General features: G+C 41.1%; 2 protein-coding genes across 4 annotated transcripts in view; one reads left to right on the top strand and one right to left on the bottom strand.

Moving 5' to 3' along the window:
* The first annotated feature begins 1,388 nt into the window (after positions 1-1,388).
* cacng5b (calcium channel, voltage-dependent, gamma subunit 5b) lies at positions 1,389-13,469 on the top strand. 2 transcript variants are annotated; one of them, XM_017486469.3, is made up of 6 exons: positions 1,389-1,538; positions 4,652-4,859; positions 5,625-5,711; positions 11,607-11,747; positions 11,822-11,967; positions 13,153-13,469. In XM_017486469.3, exons 2-6 carry the CDS (start codon positions 4,664-4,666, stop codon positions 13,393-13,395), a joined length of 813 nt encoding a protein of 270 aa, XP_017341958.1. In that variant the 5' UTR covers positions 1,389-1,538; positions 4,652-4,663; the 3' UTR covers positions 13,396-13,469. The 2 variants fall into 2 exon arrangements, with proteins under 2 accessions (XP_017341958.1, XP_053530093.1); XM_053674118.1 differs by lacking the exon at positions 1,389-1,538 and having other exon boundaries at positions 4,619-4,859.
* A 1,819-nt stretch (positions 13,470-15,288) lies between these two features.
* Positions 15,289-18,340, bottom strand: part of cyth3b (cytohesin 3b) — a 47,680-nt gene continuing 44,628 nt past the window's right edge. For both annotated transcript variants that reach the window (XM_017456351.3, XM_017456344.3), the window contains exons 10-13: positions 18,237-18,313; positions 18,034-18,105; positions 17,605-17,759; positions 15,289-16,842 (exon numbers count right to left, since the gene is read on the bottom strand). In XM_017456351.3, the coding sequence (XP_017311840.1) occupies positions 16,770-16,842; positions 17,605-17,759; positions 18,034-18,105; positions 18,237-18,313 (377 nt within the window). In that variant the 3' untranslated portion in view covers positions 15,289-16,769. The remainder of the gene's footprint in view (positions 16,843-17,604; positions 17,760-18,033; positions 18,106-18,236; positions 18,314-18,340) is intronic.

Consider the following 18,340-nt stretch of genomic DNA (forward strand, 5'->3'; position numbering starts at 1 on the left):
ACTTTAGAGCTCTGCCAACATCATTTCACCGGTTACTGGAGATTTATATAGTATGTACGTACTAGCTTTTTTATCAGTGAAGCAAATTTTTCATTTGTCAATTTTACATTAATTTCAATAAAACCTACTGTGAGCAGCATTAATCCACTGCAGAGTTCTACTGTAAATAACCAAGGTTGACTCCTGATGGACAAAACATTGTCTATATATAGCACTGAATTTTACACGGCAGAATTACCTTTACCACAGTAAAGCACCACAATTAATTATGGCTACAGTTAAATACACTATATAGCTAAAAGTACCCTGCTGAAAAAAAAAATAAAAACAGTAGAAACCATCATGGAAATTCGAATACTTTCCACTTCAAATACCATTACAAACCACCAGCTAACGATTAAAACTCTGACCATTATTGAATTTTCAATCAATTTTCAATTTATTTATTTGTATAGCGCTTTTTACAATAGACATTGTCTCAAAGCAGCTTTACAGAAATATCAACACGGTATATATATATTAAAGGTGTTAATTTATCCCAATTGAGCAAGCTGGTGGCGACGATGGCAAGGAAAAACTCCTTAAGCTGTTAAGAGGAAGAAACCTTGAGAGGAACCAGACTCAGAAGGGAACCCATCCTCATCTGGGTATTGGTCCTTAATGGTATCCACTAGACATAACATGCCACCAATAGAAGGCAATAAATTACCACAGGGACCATTTTAGTTTCCATTAAAACTAATACAATTCATCATTATTATAACCATTAAAACCATTACAAATTATATGAGGGTTTCTATTGGGGTTTTTTTTCAGCAGGGTATGTGGACATTTGACCATCACACACTTATGTGCTTCTTTAATATGCTATTTAAACCATGTCCCCTTTTTGGTGATATATATATATATATATATATATATATAAGACTTACTCTGGCACTTACACCTCTATTCTGTGCACTTTGCTTCTTCTAGAACTCAATTAAAGATATTGTATAGTAGCACTACTTGTATTGTTCTCTGCATGATATATCGCTTTGCTTGTATTTCCTCATTTGTAAGTTGCTTTGGATAAAAATGTCTGCTAAATGAATAAATGTAAATGTAAATATGACAGCCTCCAATCTTCTGAGAAGGCTTTGTGCTCATCCAGCCTCTCAAAAGCATCAGTAAGAAGGGAAATCTTAATGTTTAAGCATACAAAGTCATTCTAGACAATTGTGTGCTTCCAAATTGGTGGCAACAGTTTGGGGAAGACCCACATATGGGTGGGATATGGCCATGTAGTGTAACATTTCAGCAGTTAGCAGCGTTAGGAGGCGTGTTCTGGTGTGACTGTGGCTTTAAAGCTTGCAGAGCTTCGTCTCAGACCGCATGTCAGGATAGTGAGCCACCGTGTGACTGAAGGACGCTGTTGGTGAAGAGGAAGATGAATGTTCTCCTCAGTTAATCTCCTTGGCTGGATTTTAATGTCATTTCGTTTCTGAAACAAACCCAAGTTTAACAGCTGAGTCGAAATTCTGCTGGACTGCTAAACAGTTAGTTTTCCATCCATATTCTCCTCATCTCTCTCTCTCTCTCTCTCTCTCTCTCTCTCTCTCTCTCTCTCTCTTAGTAATGACTGTTTATCACACTGTTATGTAGAGAAGTAAGAATACCATTTGGCTAGTATTTTACTGTTTATAAATTTGTTTGGTTGGAAACCTTTTTTTTTTATTATTGGTTTAAAGGAGAGCAATATGCACAGATTATATCATTTTCTCCCATGTTGGTAATACAGTAAAGAAAATTTCTGAATGCACTAATTGAAATGAATTTTTTTTTTTTTTTTTAATTATGGTTTAGGTTTCTGGGCTCACTTTAGGCTTTTTGAGCACTAACACTGTCTTCCGTACTGTGTGTATGCTATAGAAATGTTTATGTGCTTTGCATTTTCTTACAGTTTAACCCTTTAAACTTAATCAGAACATAAGATGTGGAAATCATGGGAGAATACATATGCAATGTTAGATGGAATGATGGGTTAAAATATGAAAGGCGTGAACTGATTAACATCAGTTAATCTGCTACTGCTGGTGAAAATGAAACCACACCATAGAGGTATCTCTGAGAGAGAGGGAGAGAGAGAGAGAGAGAGAGAGAGAGAGAGAGAGAGAGAGAGACAGACAGACAGACAGACAGACAGGCACACACACACACACACACAGACGTACAGCACAATATCCAGTACTGAAAAACTCTTTCAGTCTTCATTTACACTAGGTTTTACTTCAATAATGGGGATTTATCTGTGTACTTTTGCATTAGTATTCTTAAGAAAAAATGGGCACTGTATGACATTAGAATGAATAAATAAAAACGTATTACTGTAAATTGGAGAAAATCTATATGTTATGTTTTAAAGAGAAAGCTATATACTGTCTGTAATCTTAGTTATTCACTTTATTATCCTTGTAACTTGGTGACCCAGACATCCGACATTTTATTTGTCAAATGTGTGTGTGCATATGTTGATTAGATTTAAGGGCGGACTTCTGGAGAAAGACAGAAAGACTACAGCAAGTGAGTTTGAATGCCTAATCACTGTTGGAGACTAAAGGGAAAGAAAATGTGTGTGAAAAAAGAAAGAAAGGGAGAGACAGAGGTGCAGAGGCAGCTCCTTGGAAGAAACAAGAATGATTCATCACTTGCAGGTCACCTGTACGTGTAGATTAGTCTAAGCCATCAGTAAAAAGGTTCCTCCTACTCCCACTGGTACAGTGAAGTGACTCATCCACTGATGCAGGCAAATTTTCACAGTCTTTTTGGCTGTTTGAAACAGTGAATAACTTCCCACACGACTACACACACGATCTCATTTACATTTAGAAGTCTCACATTATTATAGAGTAAAACCAGCCTGTGTTATAAACATTGAGTATTATCAAATGTGCTAGTACTCAGGAGTGCTGCAAACATTGTTCGTCAGGTTTTGCGTTTAGCTGTTAAAAACAAAAGAACGTTTTTGTTCAACACCATAGTAATGAAAAATCCAATGTAGAAGAAGTGTAGAAAGTAATGTGTAATGTGCATAGCGTTCATCCATTAGGATGGATAGACACCTCCTCCTTGAGCTTACTGTGGTTTTGTTTTTAGCTGTAGTTATTGTAATTTATTTAATTATATGTTCCACAGAGCGATTAAAGCCCATCTCCTTGACATGCTCGCTAAACACCTTGTAAACCTCTGTTTTTTATGCATTTTTGAAAACTATTCAGAAAAATGTTTGTCAGACCAAATTTCAATGAGGCATTTTACCTCATTTTCAGTCCACGTTAAACTGTGATTCATGCTGTGAGCCATTAGCAAAACAAACATGCTTTTTACAAAACACAGTTCCCATCATGCATTGCTATACAGGTTGGTTGATTGGTCTGTTGGGTCAGAGAGTTTGTTGTTTTGGTGTGGAATCGAGTGCGATTGCCGTGCCCATATATGTCTAAATGGACCAAACCAAGGAAGAAAACGCACCAGGTCCCGAAAACAAAACGAGCCAGGTGTGAAAAGGTCAAAACACTATTAGAGGCCTGTGTATAAGAAAATGCTTAACATATTCAATCCAGAGTGATTGCTACCATGGTGGGCATCAGCTAGTTTGCTGAGTTATTCCAGATTAGTGGACTACTAGTACTCAAGGACAAACATTCATTTCCCCCAGTCTGTGTGATTAGACATATCAACTTCCTAACTCAACCTCAGCAACTGAAATGGATTGAGAAGGTCTACAGTATGTTCAGAAGCATGGCATGCTCAAAATAGAACTTGTCAGAAGTAATTTGAAGGTGAACATTACACCTTATGCAGTACTTATGGTGTGTAGAAGGTGAACAAAATGTATTCTAGAGTGGGTGGCAGCATGTGTGCAGCTATACCTTGTACACGAAGAGATCATCACAAAGCAGATTCTGGCTCCATCCTGAGAGCTGTAAACTTCCTTCTTTTTTTACTTTGTTTTAGTAAATATGATCTCTAACAAGAGTATATCAATCCATCCAGGATTTTGCAATTGTTTGATTGCGAATTTTCTGCAGAAATCCTGTATGGATTGGTACAGGTCTGAAGACACTAGTGAGAAAGTCTTAAGGCTTAAGGGTGGGTGTGAATGTAGGGTCAGAAAGTTTTTTAAATTTCTAAGCCAATCCAACTCCCTGAGGAGGCGGAGCTCAAAGAATGGGCAAAACTGATGAATAAGCACTGTACTATGGATGAAATGTTGCCAAAAAAGTATCATGAAATTTAAACATGTATTTGTGTATTGCTCAAACATTCATCCATCCATTATGAAGACTTAACTTGCTTGAGATGTTCCAGACATTAAAGTGCACATTTTAGAGATAGAGTCTCCAGACGTGCATTCTCATTTAAGGTCATGTCTGACTCAGACTCAGAAGTTACTGCACCCAGGAGCCATTCAGAATAACAAGTTTCCCAAAGATTTTCCAAAAAAAAAAAAAAAAAAAAATACAAAGGGTGCTGGAAAAGTTTGAGAATATCAGACTAAAACCAAATAAGGAAAGATATATTCCTGGCAGAAACAATCATATGTTCTTGCTTGCATGGTCAAGTGTATATGACTATGATTGTTATTCTTCATCTGGTTTTTTGCCTACAGGAGGTTGGTGGTATGAGTATGTGTCGCAGAAAAGCGCTGACCCTGCTGAGCAGTGTGTTCGCAGTGTGTGGCCTGGGCCTGCTGGGTATAGCTGTTAGCACTGATTACTGGCTCTACCTGGAGGAGGGGGTCATCTTGCCTTTCAACCAGAGCACCAGCATCCACACGTATCTACATTCTGGCCTGTGGAAACTCTGCTTTCTGTCAGGTGAGGGAGTTCTTTTCTTTACATCTCATAAAATTTTTTGAAAACAGTAGTTAGCTGCGTATTGGAGTGTCAAAGCATGTGTTCAGAAAGTAGCACACTATAAGGTAAGACTCTGTATCAGTTTTCCTGTTATGGCATCATGACTCGAAGCCCTGTTCAGGGATTGCTTCAAGAATGGGTACAGTTTTAGCAGTGTTGGGGTGTGAACTCATGAGCTTCTGATCATTAGGCCATATAAAATATATCCTAATGAAATTGCAAGTAGAAGTCATCTATATGGATACTGTGGCTATAAACAGTACCAAGATTAACACACACATGCACACAAACACACACACACACACACACACACACACGCACACACGCACACACACACACATATGGCATACTGTGAACAAATGGGTTTTATAGGTGAGCACTGGTACTACAATTATTTAACTGATCTCACACTCATAGGCTATAAGTGTAAGTGAACCATTATCTTTAGCTATTCATAAAAATGTCAAAAGAAAAAATAATTTTAAAAAACCAACACCACTGTGCTGGTTAACTGTATTCTCCATGTGATGACACTGTGAGTGCATTTTGAGCATCATGAACCTGCAAATCTCAATGTATTTTGAGTGTGTGAGTGTCAATGAGTCAGTGTTTTGACATCCTCATATGATTGATCTCTCTCTCTCTCTCTCTCTCTCTCTCTCTCTCTCTCTCTCTCTCTCTCTCTCTCTCTCTCTCTCTTGCTCTGTCATTTTTGATCTCTACTAGGAGAGGAGATGGGCCGCTGCTTCACCATAGAGTATCTTATGCCTATAAGCGTGCAACTCACCAGTGAATCTACAGTCAGTGTCCTGAGTAAGTGCCTTTCTATATTTCTAAACCCATCTACAGCATCCTGCTGGATGTATGGAATATATCCTATGCTCTCAGCTCACGACATACAGTATTTACTAAGTGCATTCTGATTAGCCTAATTGATAGGTTACATTCAGGACCACCTGATATGAATGGGGCAAAACTCTCCCTCTCTTTCAAGAAAAATTAATAAGAAAATAATAAGCTTTAATTTGTGCCATCTACAGCATCTACAGCATTGCTTTTAACAACAGATTTCCTCCCTAGTTGTAGAGTCCATTGGGACTAATCTATTTAAACCTGTGTTGCTCTCACATCCTTTACACCATCATCATTAGCGTCATCCACGTGTGAACTACAGGGTGACACAGTGCCAGAGTGGGTAGCATTGCTGCCTCACAGCTCCAGTTTACTGTGTTCCTGGTCTTGGGTCTGTGCAAAGTGTCACATGTTCCCCGTATTTGCATGGGTTTTTTTCAGGTTCTCTGGTTTCCTACCATCTCCCAAAATCATGCAGGTACACAGATTGGCTAAGCTTGCTCCTTAGTTTATTTTCCCAGAATACCTCAGGAGGAGAAACAAGTAAATAGATTAGGCAAACATCATCCAATTAAAGTACACATTACACAGGGTACACATGACACATGATAAAACGTCGGGGTTATGCACGTAAACCTTTTCCCTGAGAAGGGCATGTTGCGTTAGCTGAACGCGGTGGGAAGCACCCTCATGTGACTGGTATCTGAAGCTTGTGAAACATCATACCTAATTTTATAGGCCTGCCTTGATCAGGTGACGTGGCAATTAAGTGCGTCGAGTAATATATAAACGACACCTGTGAACCATGCCATCAGCCTCTATTATCTGAAGCGAAGACGCAATTCACAGGCATGCCCTAGTATGACAAAACTATGCAACATCTCGTTCCCTTCTCAGGGAACGGGGTTACATGCACCCAGACGTTCCCTTACAAAGGGAACTTTACGTTGCATTAACTGAACAGTATGGGAATGAGAATACCCACTCCATCATGCTGAGGGTACGGTCTGTTCAAAAAGACCCGAGCCCGAGGGTCACTGCAAGATACCCGAGCCTGGGCCGGAATGTATATCCAGGCTGTAAAATCAAAAGAATGTGTGAGGTATAGACCACCCCGCAGCAGCACACACATCCTGTAAGGATACCCCTTTGGACAAAGCCTTCAAGGAGGTGACCCCCCTAGTGGAATGAGCTATTATGTCCACAGGCGTAGCAAGACTGCGCACCTCATAAGTGATAGAGATAGCTTCCACTATCCAATTAGAGATGTGTTGTTTCCACACAGCATCATCTCTGCTGTCACCGCCTTACACCGCCTTATACTTATGACTTATACCACTGGCCAGACTGGTGGACTTAAGTACAGAGAGCCCATACTGCACATTTGGTGCAATTTCTCTTGTTCCGGTATGAGGAACAGAGGAGGGCAGAAAGCCTGCAACACTACTGGCTGGGCAGCAGATTCAGGCACTTTAGGAATATAACCTGGCCTGGGATACAGGAAGGCCTTGGCTAATCCAGGGGTAAAGTCAAGGCAGGAAGGGGCAACAGAGAGCTTGTAGATCTTCTACTTGCTTGAGAGATGTCAGGGCCGGCAGAAGAGCTACCTTTAGAATCAGAAGCTTCTCAGAGACTGACACTAAGGGCTCAAATTCAGCACCTGATAGACCTTCCAAGACCACAGAAAGGTTCCAGGAAGGTTTGTGTGGTCTGCAGATGTGCCTCAGCTGCTTAACACCACGCATATCCTTCGAAGTTAGAGGATGTTGCCCCACAGATGCTCCATCAATAGGAGCATGGCTAACCAAAATGGTGGCCACATAGACCCTGATTGTAGGAGGAGCCAACCATGCTGACAACTGTCCTTGTACAAACTCCAGGACTGTAGCTATTGCACAGTTCGCTAGGTCTAGCTGACCTTCCTCACAACATGAGACCAAAAGTTGCCACTTAAGCGCATATAATTTCGCCGTGGATGGTGTTCTAGCATTCTACATGGTCTCTACAACCTCAGTTGTGAGACCAGAATCTCTTAGCTGGTGCCGCTCAGGGGCCAGACCCACAGTTTCCATAGTTCTGGCCAAGAGTGATAAATCAGCCCTCTGGCTTAAGACAGTAGATCCCTGCAGATGGGGATTTCTGAAGGAGTGCTGTCTAGCAGGGATATTATCTCTGAGAACCATATTTGAGCTGGCCAATAAGGTGCTACTGGCAGCAGATGTAGACCGTCTTGGCTAATTCTCGCTAGAACTCGTGGGAGCAGAGCAATTGGGAGAAAAGCGTACAGATGTGACCTCGGCCACATGTGCACCATGGCGTCCAGCCTTAATTGTGTGGGAGAAGTGAAGGTGAACCACAGCGGGCAGCGTGTTGTCTCTTCACTCCCGCTTGGCCAAACCTCAGGCACATGGACTCCACCACTTGTGGATGGAGCCACCAATCCCTAGGCCTCAGCCCCTGCCTCAACATGATGTCTGTCGCCACATTCCAGTTGCCCAAAATGTACATTGCACTCACTGACAAAACTTTCCCTCTGCCCAAAGAAGAATAAGTTGCGTATGCCTGAACAGGGGGCGCGAACATAATCCTCTCTGGTGGTCGATGAGACCACCACTGTGTTGTCTGTAAACACATGGTGATCTCTCAATTGAGGAAGAAAGAATTCTAGCGCTAGAAATATGGCCCACATTTCTAGGCAATTTATATGCCACTCCAGATGAGGGCCACTCCAGAGACCTGTCTAAGACCGCACCCCAGCCCGTGAGGGAGGTGTCTGTCATTACCATCTTGCACTAAGGAGACACCCCAGGAGTGTGACCCAAGGCTAGAAACTGGGGACACTCACAAATTCTCAGAGCATGCAGGCATCGCTGCCTGATTACTCTCAGAGGTTTCGTCCTTGGATGAAATCCCCAACTTCTCAGCCACCACTGAAATGGTCTCCTGTGTAATAGGCCCAATGGTATGACATTGGCTGCTGCTGCCATAAGCTCTAACAGTCTCCCATAGAGACTGGAGGGATGCCAAGATCCAGCTTTATCTTGCTCAATGTTGACAGGATTGACCCTACGCATTTTGGGGATAGAAACGCCCTCATCATAATAGAATCCTTATAACCCCTAGAAAAGTTGTCCACTGCGCTGGAGAATTCATGCTTTTCTGAGGTTCAACCTGAACCCCAAGCTCTTCATGTGGGCGAAAACAACATCTCGATGTTGAACCACCAGTTCCCTGGATCAAGCTAGAATTAACGAGTCGTCCAGGTAGTTTAGTACATGGATGCCCTGGAGTCACAATGGAGCCACAATAACATCCATGTACTTTGTGAAGGTGCGAGGGGATAAAGCAAGCCCGAAGGGAAGAACCCGTTCTTGGTATGTGTTGCCTCCAATGCAAACTCAGGAACTTCCTGTGTCTGGGCGATAAATCTATGTGGAAATATGCGCGTTTTAGATCTGTTGTCACAAACCAGTCCTCAAACTGAATCTGTGGAACAATAAGATTGGGCGTCAGCATCTTTAACCTGTATGTCCGACGAGTACAGTTCAGATGACCCAGATCTAAAATTGGCCGCATACTCCTCTATTTTTTGCAAACCAGGAAATAATGGCTGTAAAAACTCCCTCCCTCAGGGAACGGGGTACATGTTCTATGGTCCCTTTGTCCAAGAGGGATCTTTATTCCTGCACCAAGTCAGGCTCTAGTCTGTGCTGACTACTGTCATGAGCACACCTCTGAACCAGGGAGGTTGAGCTCTGAACTGGACCTGGTAACCCTTTTCTATGGTAGACAGAACTCATGGAGACACATTTGGCAGTAGTTTCCACACCGCCAGACAGTCTTTAAGTGACGTTAACTTTTCCACATTCTATTGGAAGGAAAGCATCAGATATTTGTTGCCTTGTGACAGCTCGCTGACCAGAGAACACTGAAAACTTGGGACAGTCTTGGCTAGGGGAGGCCCTACAGTAGCACTCAGGGCTAATTGCCCTAACAACCTCATGTCCCCTGATATGTCCTTCTTTGTCTGCTTGGCCTTTATGACCATTTTCAGATCAGGCCTAGTAGCAGGCTGCGACTGTGGCCACACGGTTCCCCTGGCTGTCTGCGGGGGTTGGCAGGCTGCCGTACTTGCCTTCTACACCTCCCTCGCACTAGCGCTGTCGTGAACTCGACACAACAGGGAAGGACCTGGCTGAATGCCGCCGTATGTCGAGCTCACTCAGCAGGTCTGCTTGGTAGGCCTGCAACATTGCCATTGTCTGCAGTGACCCACAAGCAAGCTCAGCAGCGGCCACCCAGATCCGTGAGGCTTTGAAACCTAACGCGCTTTGGCTTCTGAGAAAAGAGTGAGTCGCGAGCAGAACTGCCTAAGGCATTCACAATGGGCACAGTCAAACCTCTCGAGGGCTGCTGTGGCATGCTCCAACCCTAGACACTTCACACAGAAAGTGTGCACTCCTCCCCATGATGAAACGGGAGCAAGGCGTACCACAAATCCTTAATTCTCTCACTCATACTTTTCTCTCTCACTCATTCATTTTTTTCTCTCTCTTTTTTGAAAGGGATAGAAAAGTCCAGAGATTTTGAGAAAAGATAGAGAGGAAATAAAGGGTCTTTTTGTTTCTTTACACAAACATGCAGTCTCGCTGAAGATAATAAGGCTGAAAGCGCGGTTCACAGGTGTCGTTTATATATCATGTGGCGTACTTAATTGCCACGTCACCTGATTACAGCAGGCCTATAAAATTAGACATGATGTTACACAAGCTTCAGATACCGGTCATGCGCGAGGGCGCTTCCCACAGTGTTCCCACAGTGTTCCCACAGTGTTCCCACAGTGTTCCCACAGTGTTCCGCTAACGCAACATGAAGTTCCCTTTGAAAGGGAACGATAAGTTTTATGTGGTTTGAACAAAAGAGCAGGCTAATTGACTAACACAGCTTTGCTGTTTAACATGAGATGTGGCATAATTATGGCCTTTCATCATAAAATTAAGAAGCATGAATGTTGATTTGCTGTCTTTCATGCCTATATAAAAATAAACCTCTGAATTATAAGTCTCTACCCCAATGGTTTCATAATAGTAACAGGAAGTTTCTATTTGGCATTACAGCTTGTTTGACCAGATATGTAACATGAGTAACACATTTAAATCGTGTATGTTAAAGAGAAAGTTATGTATGGGGTTTTACAGGCAGAAACTATTTGGTAGTGCAAACATGAGTAGCAGTTTGTTATGTAGATAGTGCTCTCTTGTGGTGGGAATTATAGAAACCTGTACCTCTCCTGCAGCTTGTGAAATGTGAAAAAATAAGCACACCCCATGAAAATTATTGGCTTTTTTGACATTTTTGGACAAGCAAGCATTTGATCCTCTTTGAAACTATGCCTATTAATAAAGTTTATACACGCTATCAATTGACACATAAAATAGGCATTTTGTAGTAATTTTCACAATTTAAATTAACAAAAAAACATCAGTCACATGGAAAAAGTAAGTACACCCTACATTTATCACACCTTCAAATCCATAAAATTAGAATCAGGTGTTCAAGATTGTGTGCCAGTGATTAGAACCTGCTTAGGGAGTGCAGTTGGAACCTGTCTTATTTATACCCCTCTCATATCTAGTATGAGACATGGTGACATGGTATATTTTGTGTAGAAAGTGTTTCAAACTCAGCACGATGGGAACCAAGGCAGTGGAATCCCACATTTTGGTATGGTAAAGTTGGTCTTAAATTTCATTCAGAGTGGTCTTAAAAAGTCTTAAATCTAACTTGCCTTAAGCTGTAGGAACCCTGTTCCATTTAGGTGTAAGTTTGTTCCATAGCAACACTTTCCTTATACAGAGATGATTCGCACAGCCACCCCCTTCCCCCTGGTCAGCCTCTTCTTCATGTTCATTGGCTTTGTGCTCAGTAACATCGGACACATTCGCCCTCACCACACAGTACTGGCCTTCGCTTCTGGAATCTTCTTCATCCTCTCAGGTACTATTTGCTTTGCTATTACTCTGTCTTCTCCATATTGTTCTCCTATAACATTTTTTCTGTCTCTCTGTCAGGCCTTTCTCTGGTGGTGGGTCTTGTTCTTTACATCTCCAGCGTCAATGATGAGATGTTGAACAGAAGTAAAAGTAATGAGGCCTATTTCAGCTATAGATACGGCTGGTCCTTTGCCTTTGCCGCTATCTCCTTCCTACTGACAAAGGTACATGTCTGCATTATTACTGTGCTCTTTGCATTTCCTAGCCGAATTTCCAATGATTGGAATTAAAAATGTTCTGAGCAAAGCTCCATAGTGAAAGAAAGGTTATTTAATTTCATACCCATTCCATGGTTTAAGCTGCATAATGGAGCTAAATAAATGAAGATAAACGTTTGTCATCATGGATGCTGTACTGTTATGTTTATGTATTGTTAACACATTATTTCTAATGACTTAGAAATGACTTAGATTTTTTGCAGCCAAGGACTCTCACAGCGTAGAATAAAATTCACATATGATCTTAGAATTTATTTCCTTTGTAAATTAAATCTAACAAAGTATTAGGGAAATTTGTACCATCATATTTATTCCTGAATAAATAAAGGTTTTTACTCCTGAATGTTCAACCAACAGGACCCAAACCAGTTACAGTGTGTTGAAGAGCTGATTTAAAACATTTTAATTTCTATATACACTATATGCCCAAAAGTGTGTGGACACCTTATCGTTCCAAAACCATGGCTTTTGACACCGAGTTGGTCCACTTTAGCTGTTATAATAACCACCAATGTTCTGGGAGGGATTTCCACCAGATAACGCAATATGGCTGTAGGGATTTGTGCTCATTCAGCTCTCAGAGCATTCGGGAAATCGGCCACTTATGTCAAGTGAGAAGGCCTGACTTGTTTGACTTTATAGTGCATACTTTATAGCTCAAATTCTCATGATTTTTAATCCCACTATTCGACCTCATCCACAACAGGGTGGGCTCCCTTTTGAGTTTGGTTCCTTCTCAAGGTCTCTTCCTCATGTCCTCACAGGGAGTTTGTCACCTCTGTCTTGCTCATTAGGGATCTATTTCTGTATATGGATTTCTGTAAACCTGCATTGTGACAATATCTATTGCTAAAAGCACTATACAAATCAAATTGAATCAAATTAAATCACTATAAAACCTTTCAGCTTAAGCAAAAGTTAGGTATAGATACTAAAATGATATAACTATAAACTAATGATCTATCATTTAACACATTCATATGATAATGATAATTGAATACTGTAATAAAATACTGATATTAAAGTACAGTTTAAGTTCCCTCAGCAAAGGTTTAAAGAAAATAACACAGAGAAAAAAAAATGTAACTGGGGTATGCTTATACGGCTACCTGTTTGTGCTTTTCTGTTCAGAGTGCCGGCGTCATGTCGGTCTACCTGTTCACTAAGCGCTACACGGCTGAGGAGTTGTACAGGCCTCATACAAGCTTCTATCGGCAGCGTTTCAGCAACTGCTCCGAGCACTCGACTCAGTTTCTGCAGCGCCACCACAGTCCCTCAGACATCTCCAGTGAGGCCTCACTCCAAATGTACAGCAGCTACCCAGCCCTGCTCAAGAGCCCTGAGTATGGACAAGTCTCCTCTTCACTCTGCTAAACGCAGACAGATGGACGGATGTGAAGGTGGACAGATAGACAGGGAGATAAATGGCTGGGTGGGTGTATGTAAATTGGGTGTATGGGTGGGTGGGTGGGTTGGTGTATGGGTGTATTGGTAGGTGGGTGTATTTTGGTGTATGGGTGTATTGGTGGGTTGTATGGAAGTCATTTAGGAGAGGAATTTTCTTTGTAAAATAACGTGGAGACACAAGAAAGGTCCACAGACATGTTTTTAAACTATTTGACTGTAGGGGTTGATATGTTGATTTCATAATGATGTCGGAACCTGAACTCTTGTTCACCAGCAGGGGGCAGAAAAGTGTTACTGCTGGCCTGCTCTTGGTGGCAAAATTCCTAACCAACCATAAAGACCAGTTGTAATTATAATTGATTATTTAACAGTATACAGTGTACACATTTATGTTTTTATACAACACTATAGATAAAAAGCACAAGTTATTTACATTGTTATTATATTACTATGTACCTGACACCCCAACCTGTAGATGGTAATGAGTAACAGCTGCAATGTACAGTATGGCGTCTGGAATTCACTTCCCCAGTTCCATCTGCTCACCTTCATAATGAGTTTCCGTGAAAAATCTGTTAAATTGCACTTTGTGTGATTTAAGAGCAGGGAAAGGACATCAAAAAGAACAACAGACATGTAATATCTTAAAAATGAGTAGGGAAACAAGGTAATCCTGGGCCTTTATCCTTTAGTAAAGCTGTGTGTAAATATTTTCATAGGCTACACCAAACTAAAATTCCCATTAGATGTCCAAAGTTCCATCCATCCATCCATCTTCTATACCGCTTATCCTTCCGTCAGGGTCATGGAGAAACCTGGAGCCTATCCCAAGGAGCATCGGGCACAAGGCGGGGTACACCCTGGACAGGATGCCAATCCCTCACAGGGCACACTCACATACACATTCATGCACTACAGACACTTTGGACATGCCAATCAGCCTACCATGCATGTCTTTGGACTGGGGGAGGAAACTATGCGTGCAATTGAAATAAATAAGCTATTTAAACTCAACAAAGATAATGCTCATATAAAATTGTAGTAACTTATCGCCATTTATATGATTTGAAGCCAGTTGGGGTTTACATTAGTAAGGGTCCTTATTCATAAATGTAAACAAACTCATGAGCGCTTGTATGATACGTGCTTTTTTCTGAAAAAGTTTTGTTTTGTTTTTTTAAATACGGCAAATGATTCTACAAAAGATGTGAGTAAATTTGTTTGTATCCATCTTGATAAAAGAGGCCCACTGTGGGTGAGCTCAAAGCTGGCTGAGTGAGGGTCAGAGTTTTTAATTTGTTTGTTTGTGTTTTTTTCAGTGCTGTATGAAATCGATTCTCTAATGTGATACATTTAGTCATTATTAAAAACAGGCAAATATTAAACAGAGAAAAATAGTGATGGCAACTGATGTTTTCGGTGTTCACAAATTCAGATATTTGAGCAGTCAAATTCAATTTAAAAACCATGTTAATTATCCGGGCTCCCCAGGGATCGGCAGTCAAGCCTGGAACAAAGTGAACTAATATCAGTGTCCCTCATTCCACGCTGAAATAAAACTACTCTGAACTTCAGGGAAACGAATTCAAAACAAATGCAGACGTGTCCTTTTCAAAGTCATACATTTAAACACTATGAATTTAGCCTCATTTTTGCATCTATAGCTTTTTATAGGTGATTATTTCTATTCATATCCATATGTGACTTGGTTTAGTAAACATTTATAAACATCAGAAAGTGTACTTTGTACAATAGTTTTGGAAATTGATTTTCACACTGTCTGAATTGGTTTCGATTTTATTCTAGAGCAACTTTCCTTTCCTGTTGACTGTGCAAAATGAATGTTTTCACTCAATCAGATTCAGGGTTAAAGCTTTATGAATGTTTTATGGTAATGACCAATAGCTTTTACAGTCATATAAAAATTAATGTACAGCTTCACAAGGCAGCTGAAGATAATATTCCACCCTGGGCTAGAGCTCTTATTTTACAAATACATATAAAGTAACATTTAATAATAATAATAAGAAACATCATCATCATAATAATTCTGAATCACGACATGATGGCAATATAAAGCTGCCAAAAGGAGTTTCCCAAACCATAGCTGTTGTGATTTATATGCAGTAACTCATACACAAAGAATACAACTGTTTACAGTATTTACACATAACTTAAGTCCATAGTATCAGCAATTACATGTCGAACATTTCACAGAGAAAATAAATATAAAAAGATATTCACTTGTGTTTGTAAAGGGAACATAAAGGCAAGCAAAATGTTAGCTTTTAACAGAGATAAACATTCACAACACATCAATACATTGTCAAACCTCTACATCAAGTGTCTCAGAGTAAAGAACTGATCTAGGATCACTCTTGTCCATATAGTCATAAGCAAGAGTGAAGACTGATCCCAGATCAGCACTTGTACACTGAGTAGAGTGATACATGTGGCTCAAGGCCCCCGGGGGTGAAAACAATAGAAAACTCCATAAAACAGACATCTGTGTTACATTAGTGTCTTAATAACTTCAGTCACACATTTCCGTAATGCAGGTCTTAGCCCTGTGGTCTCTCTTAACCCTCATTTCTAACGACTAAACACAAAGTTTAAATTCACTGGCACCAGCCCATTTACAAAGAAAGCTAAAAGGATGCAAAAACATACTTGTATTTTCTCTAGTACTCTGTCAACAAATTAAAGAAATCAGTCCAGCTGACTTAACACTGCCACATAGTGTTCAATTGCATTCCCACATTTATATTTGAAACATTTCAAGCTTTATATGCTGTTTCTCTTGAACTAATTGCACAGACAAAAACTCGTTCAGCACCATAGTGAGATAATAGTCTATGTCATTTAGAGCTGCAATGAAATGGCAATGTAGAATATAATGTGTGGATGATTGGAGTACGCTATAGCTCTCATTGGTCATTAAAGAAATACCTTACGTTAAGAGCTTAAATTTACTTGATGATAAATATATCAGCTACTGGGCGCCAGTTCATTTCCGTAATCCTAACTGGCTCCAGCTTTCCGTTCTTACTCATCACATGAGCAAAGTGTTGCTTTAGTGACTGGGGAGAGAATGAGGTCCGAACACACCGGAATTTCGTGGTTGAATCCCGTCAATCCGTAATCCTCTGTACTCTGTGTGCGCGCGCTGACCTCCATGCAAGTGCAGGGTAAACAACAGCGCCCACGTTTTGCTCTGATACATGGAGGGAAAACAGACCGAAATAAGGGACGATGAGTTTAAATTGAGGCGAATCAGCCTCCATGACACAGTCCTACGTTGATGATGTCACAAGGCCTCACATAAGGCAATGAGACACTCATCACTTCTTGTTGGCGATGCGGCGTTTCCTGGTAGCCAGCATGTCGTAGAAGGGATCCCTGCTGATGCTGGCTCTGAGGAAACAGATGAAAAGGGAAGCCATCAATTATGGGCAAAGAGGGAGGGGAAGCAGAGACTTCAGCATCTTTGATATGGAAATGCAAGCACATTTCTACAAACCCCTACTTTAACTAGAGAGCAAGAGAGAAAGGTTTGTTCAGTGACCTAGTTAGGTTACTATGGTTTCTGAAGTTAACCCACCGCCCCTCTGATTGCTCGGAGTTGGAATCAATTCGGCTGAGGAAGTGTGCTTTTTTTGCTCTGGTGTTAAACAGTAAGCACCCTGATGCACTTCAACTGGCCTGAAGAGCAGAGAAGTGCCCTACAAAGAGCGCTCCAATTTTCACGGCCCAAAAATCCTGTTAGGATGAGCTACTCCTCTGCTAAGCAGAAAATAATGCACTGAACTTCATTAGCATTAGAAGATAGATTAGCTGAAATGGATGGCATGTGAGAGCTGGGTCTACTGGTTGTTCTGGATCTCTCTGTCTCTCCACCACAGTGCTATACGCACTGACTAATCCCCTCACTGATTCTGGCAGGAAAAACCCATGACAAGTATGGTACAGTGGGGGGTACTGTGTGAGGCAAGACTGCATCCTGTTCCCCCAGCCAAAAAACCAAAAACCAGCCTGGTCACATGCATATGCAATCCCTTCACTGTGTCAGTCACACTTTAACTGACACTAGGAACATTAATATAAATGACTCATTTATATTACAGTATATCCATTTTAAAGGCAGGAAACTGGTGGTCATGTTACAGGGGTTCTTACTTTATAGATTTGATCCACTCCTCTTTCTCCTCTGGTGTGGGGGCCGATATCCTGTAGACCACATGGTTCCCTTCCACCACCCGGCCATCGGCCTCAGTCTTACACGCTTTGATCACCTGACCCTTGTGGCTGGGGTTGTAGAGTTCAAAACAGTTCTGGGTAGGAAAGAATAGTGTTCACTTGTAGGTATTACAGGCGTTACATGTACTGCAAGAATCAAAGACTGTTTTCACACTCAAGTACCCATGACACATTTACGTCTCATTTAGACCTCTAAACAGGTCATTCGGTTTTTCCTTTGCAATTTTACATATCAACATTTTTTAAAAAATTGATAGCAATATCAAATAAATCAAAAAGCAAACAATAAAAATTCACATCTGTTGGTATCTGTCTAGGGCAAATCTGTGGTTATGACGTGACACTCACCGGCTTCCTGGGCTCATCCACCTCTCTGATACTGAGGTTCTCCAGAGGGATGATTCCCCGGGGCTCTTTGTCCTGTGACACATACAGACCACAATACACACCAAAACAAAGCTTTTATTAGAACTGACTCCAGAAACTGACCACTTTTGACATTGAGAAAAGTAACATTGAACAAACACATATTGTAAAGGAAACCTACGAACCGTTGTGTACTCAAAGTAGTATAGGCAGTTGTCGGTTAAAATGAACCACCTCCTTTTCCAGGTTTTCACTCTTCCTCCTGTGGGGGGGCGGGGGGCACAGGACA

Source organism: Ictalurus punctatus, chromosome 2, assembly GCF_001660625.3.
Source record: "Ictalurus punctatus breed USDA103 chromosome 2, Coco_2.0, whole genome shotgun sequence".
Lineage (NCBI taxonomy): Eukaryota > Metazoa > Chordata > Actinopteri > Siluriformes > Ictaluridae > Ictalurus > Ictalurus punctatus.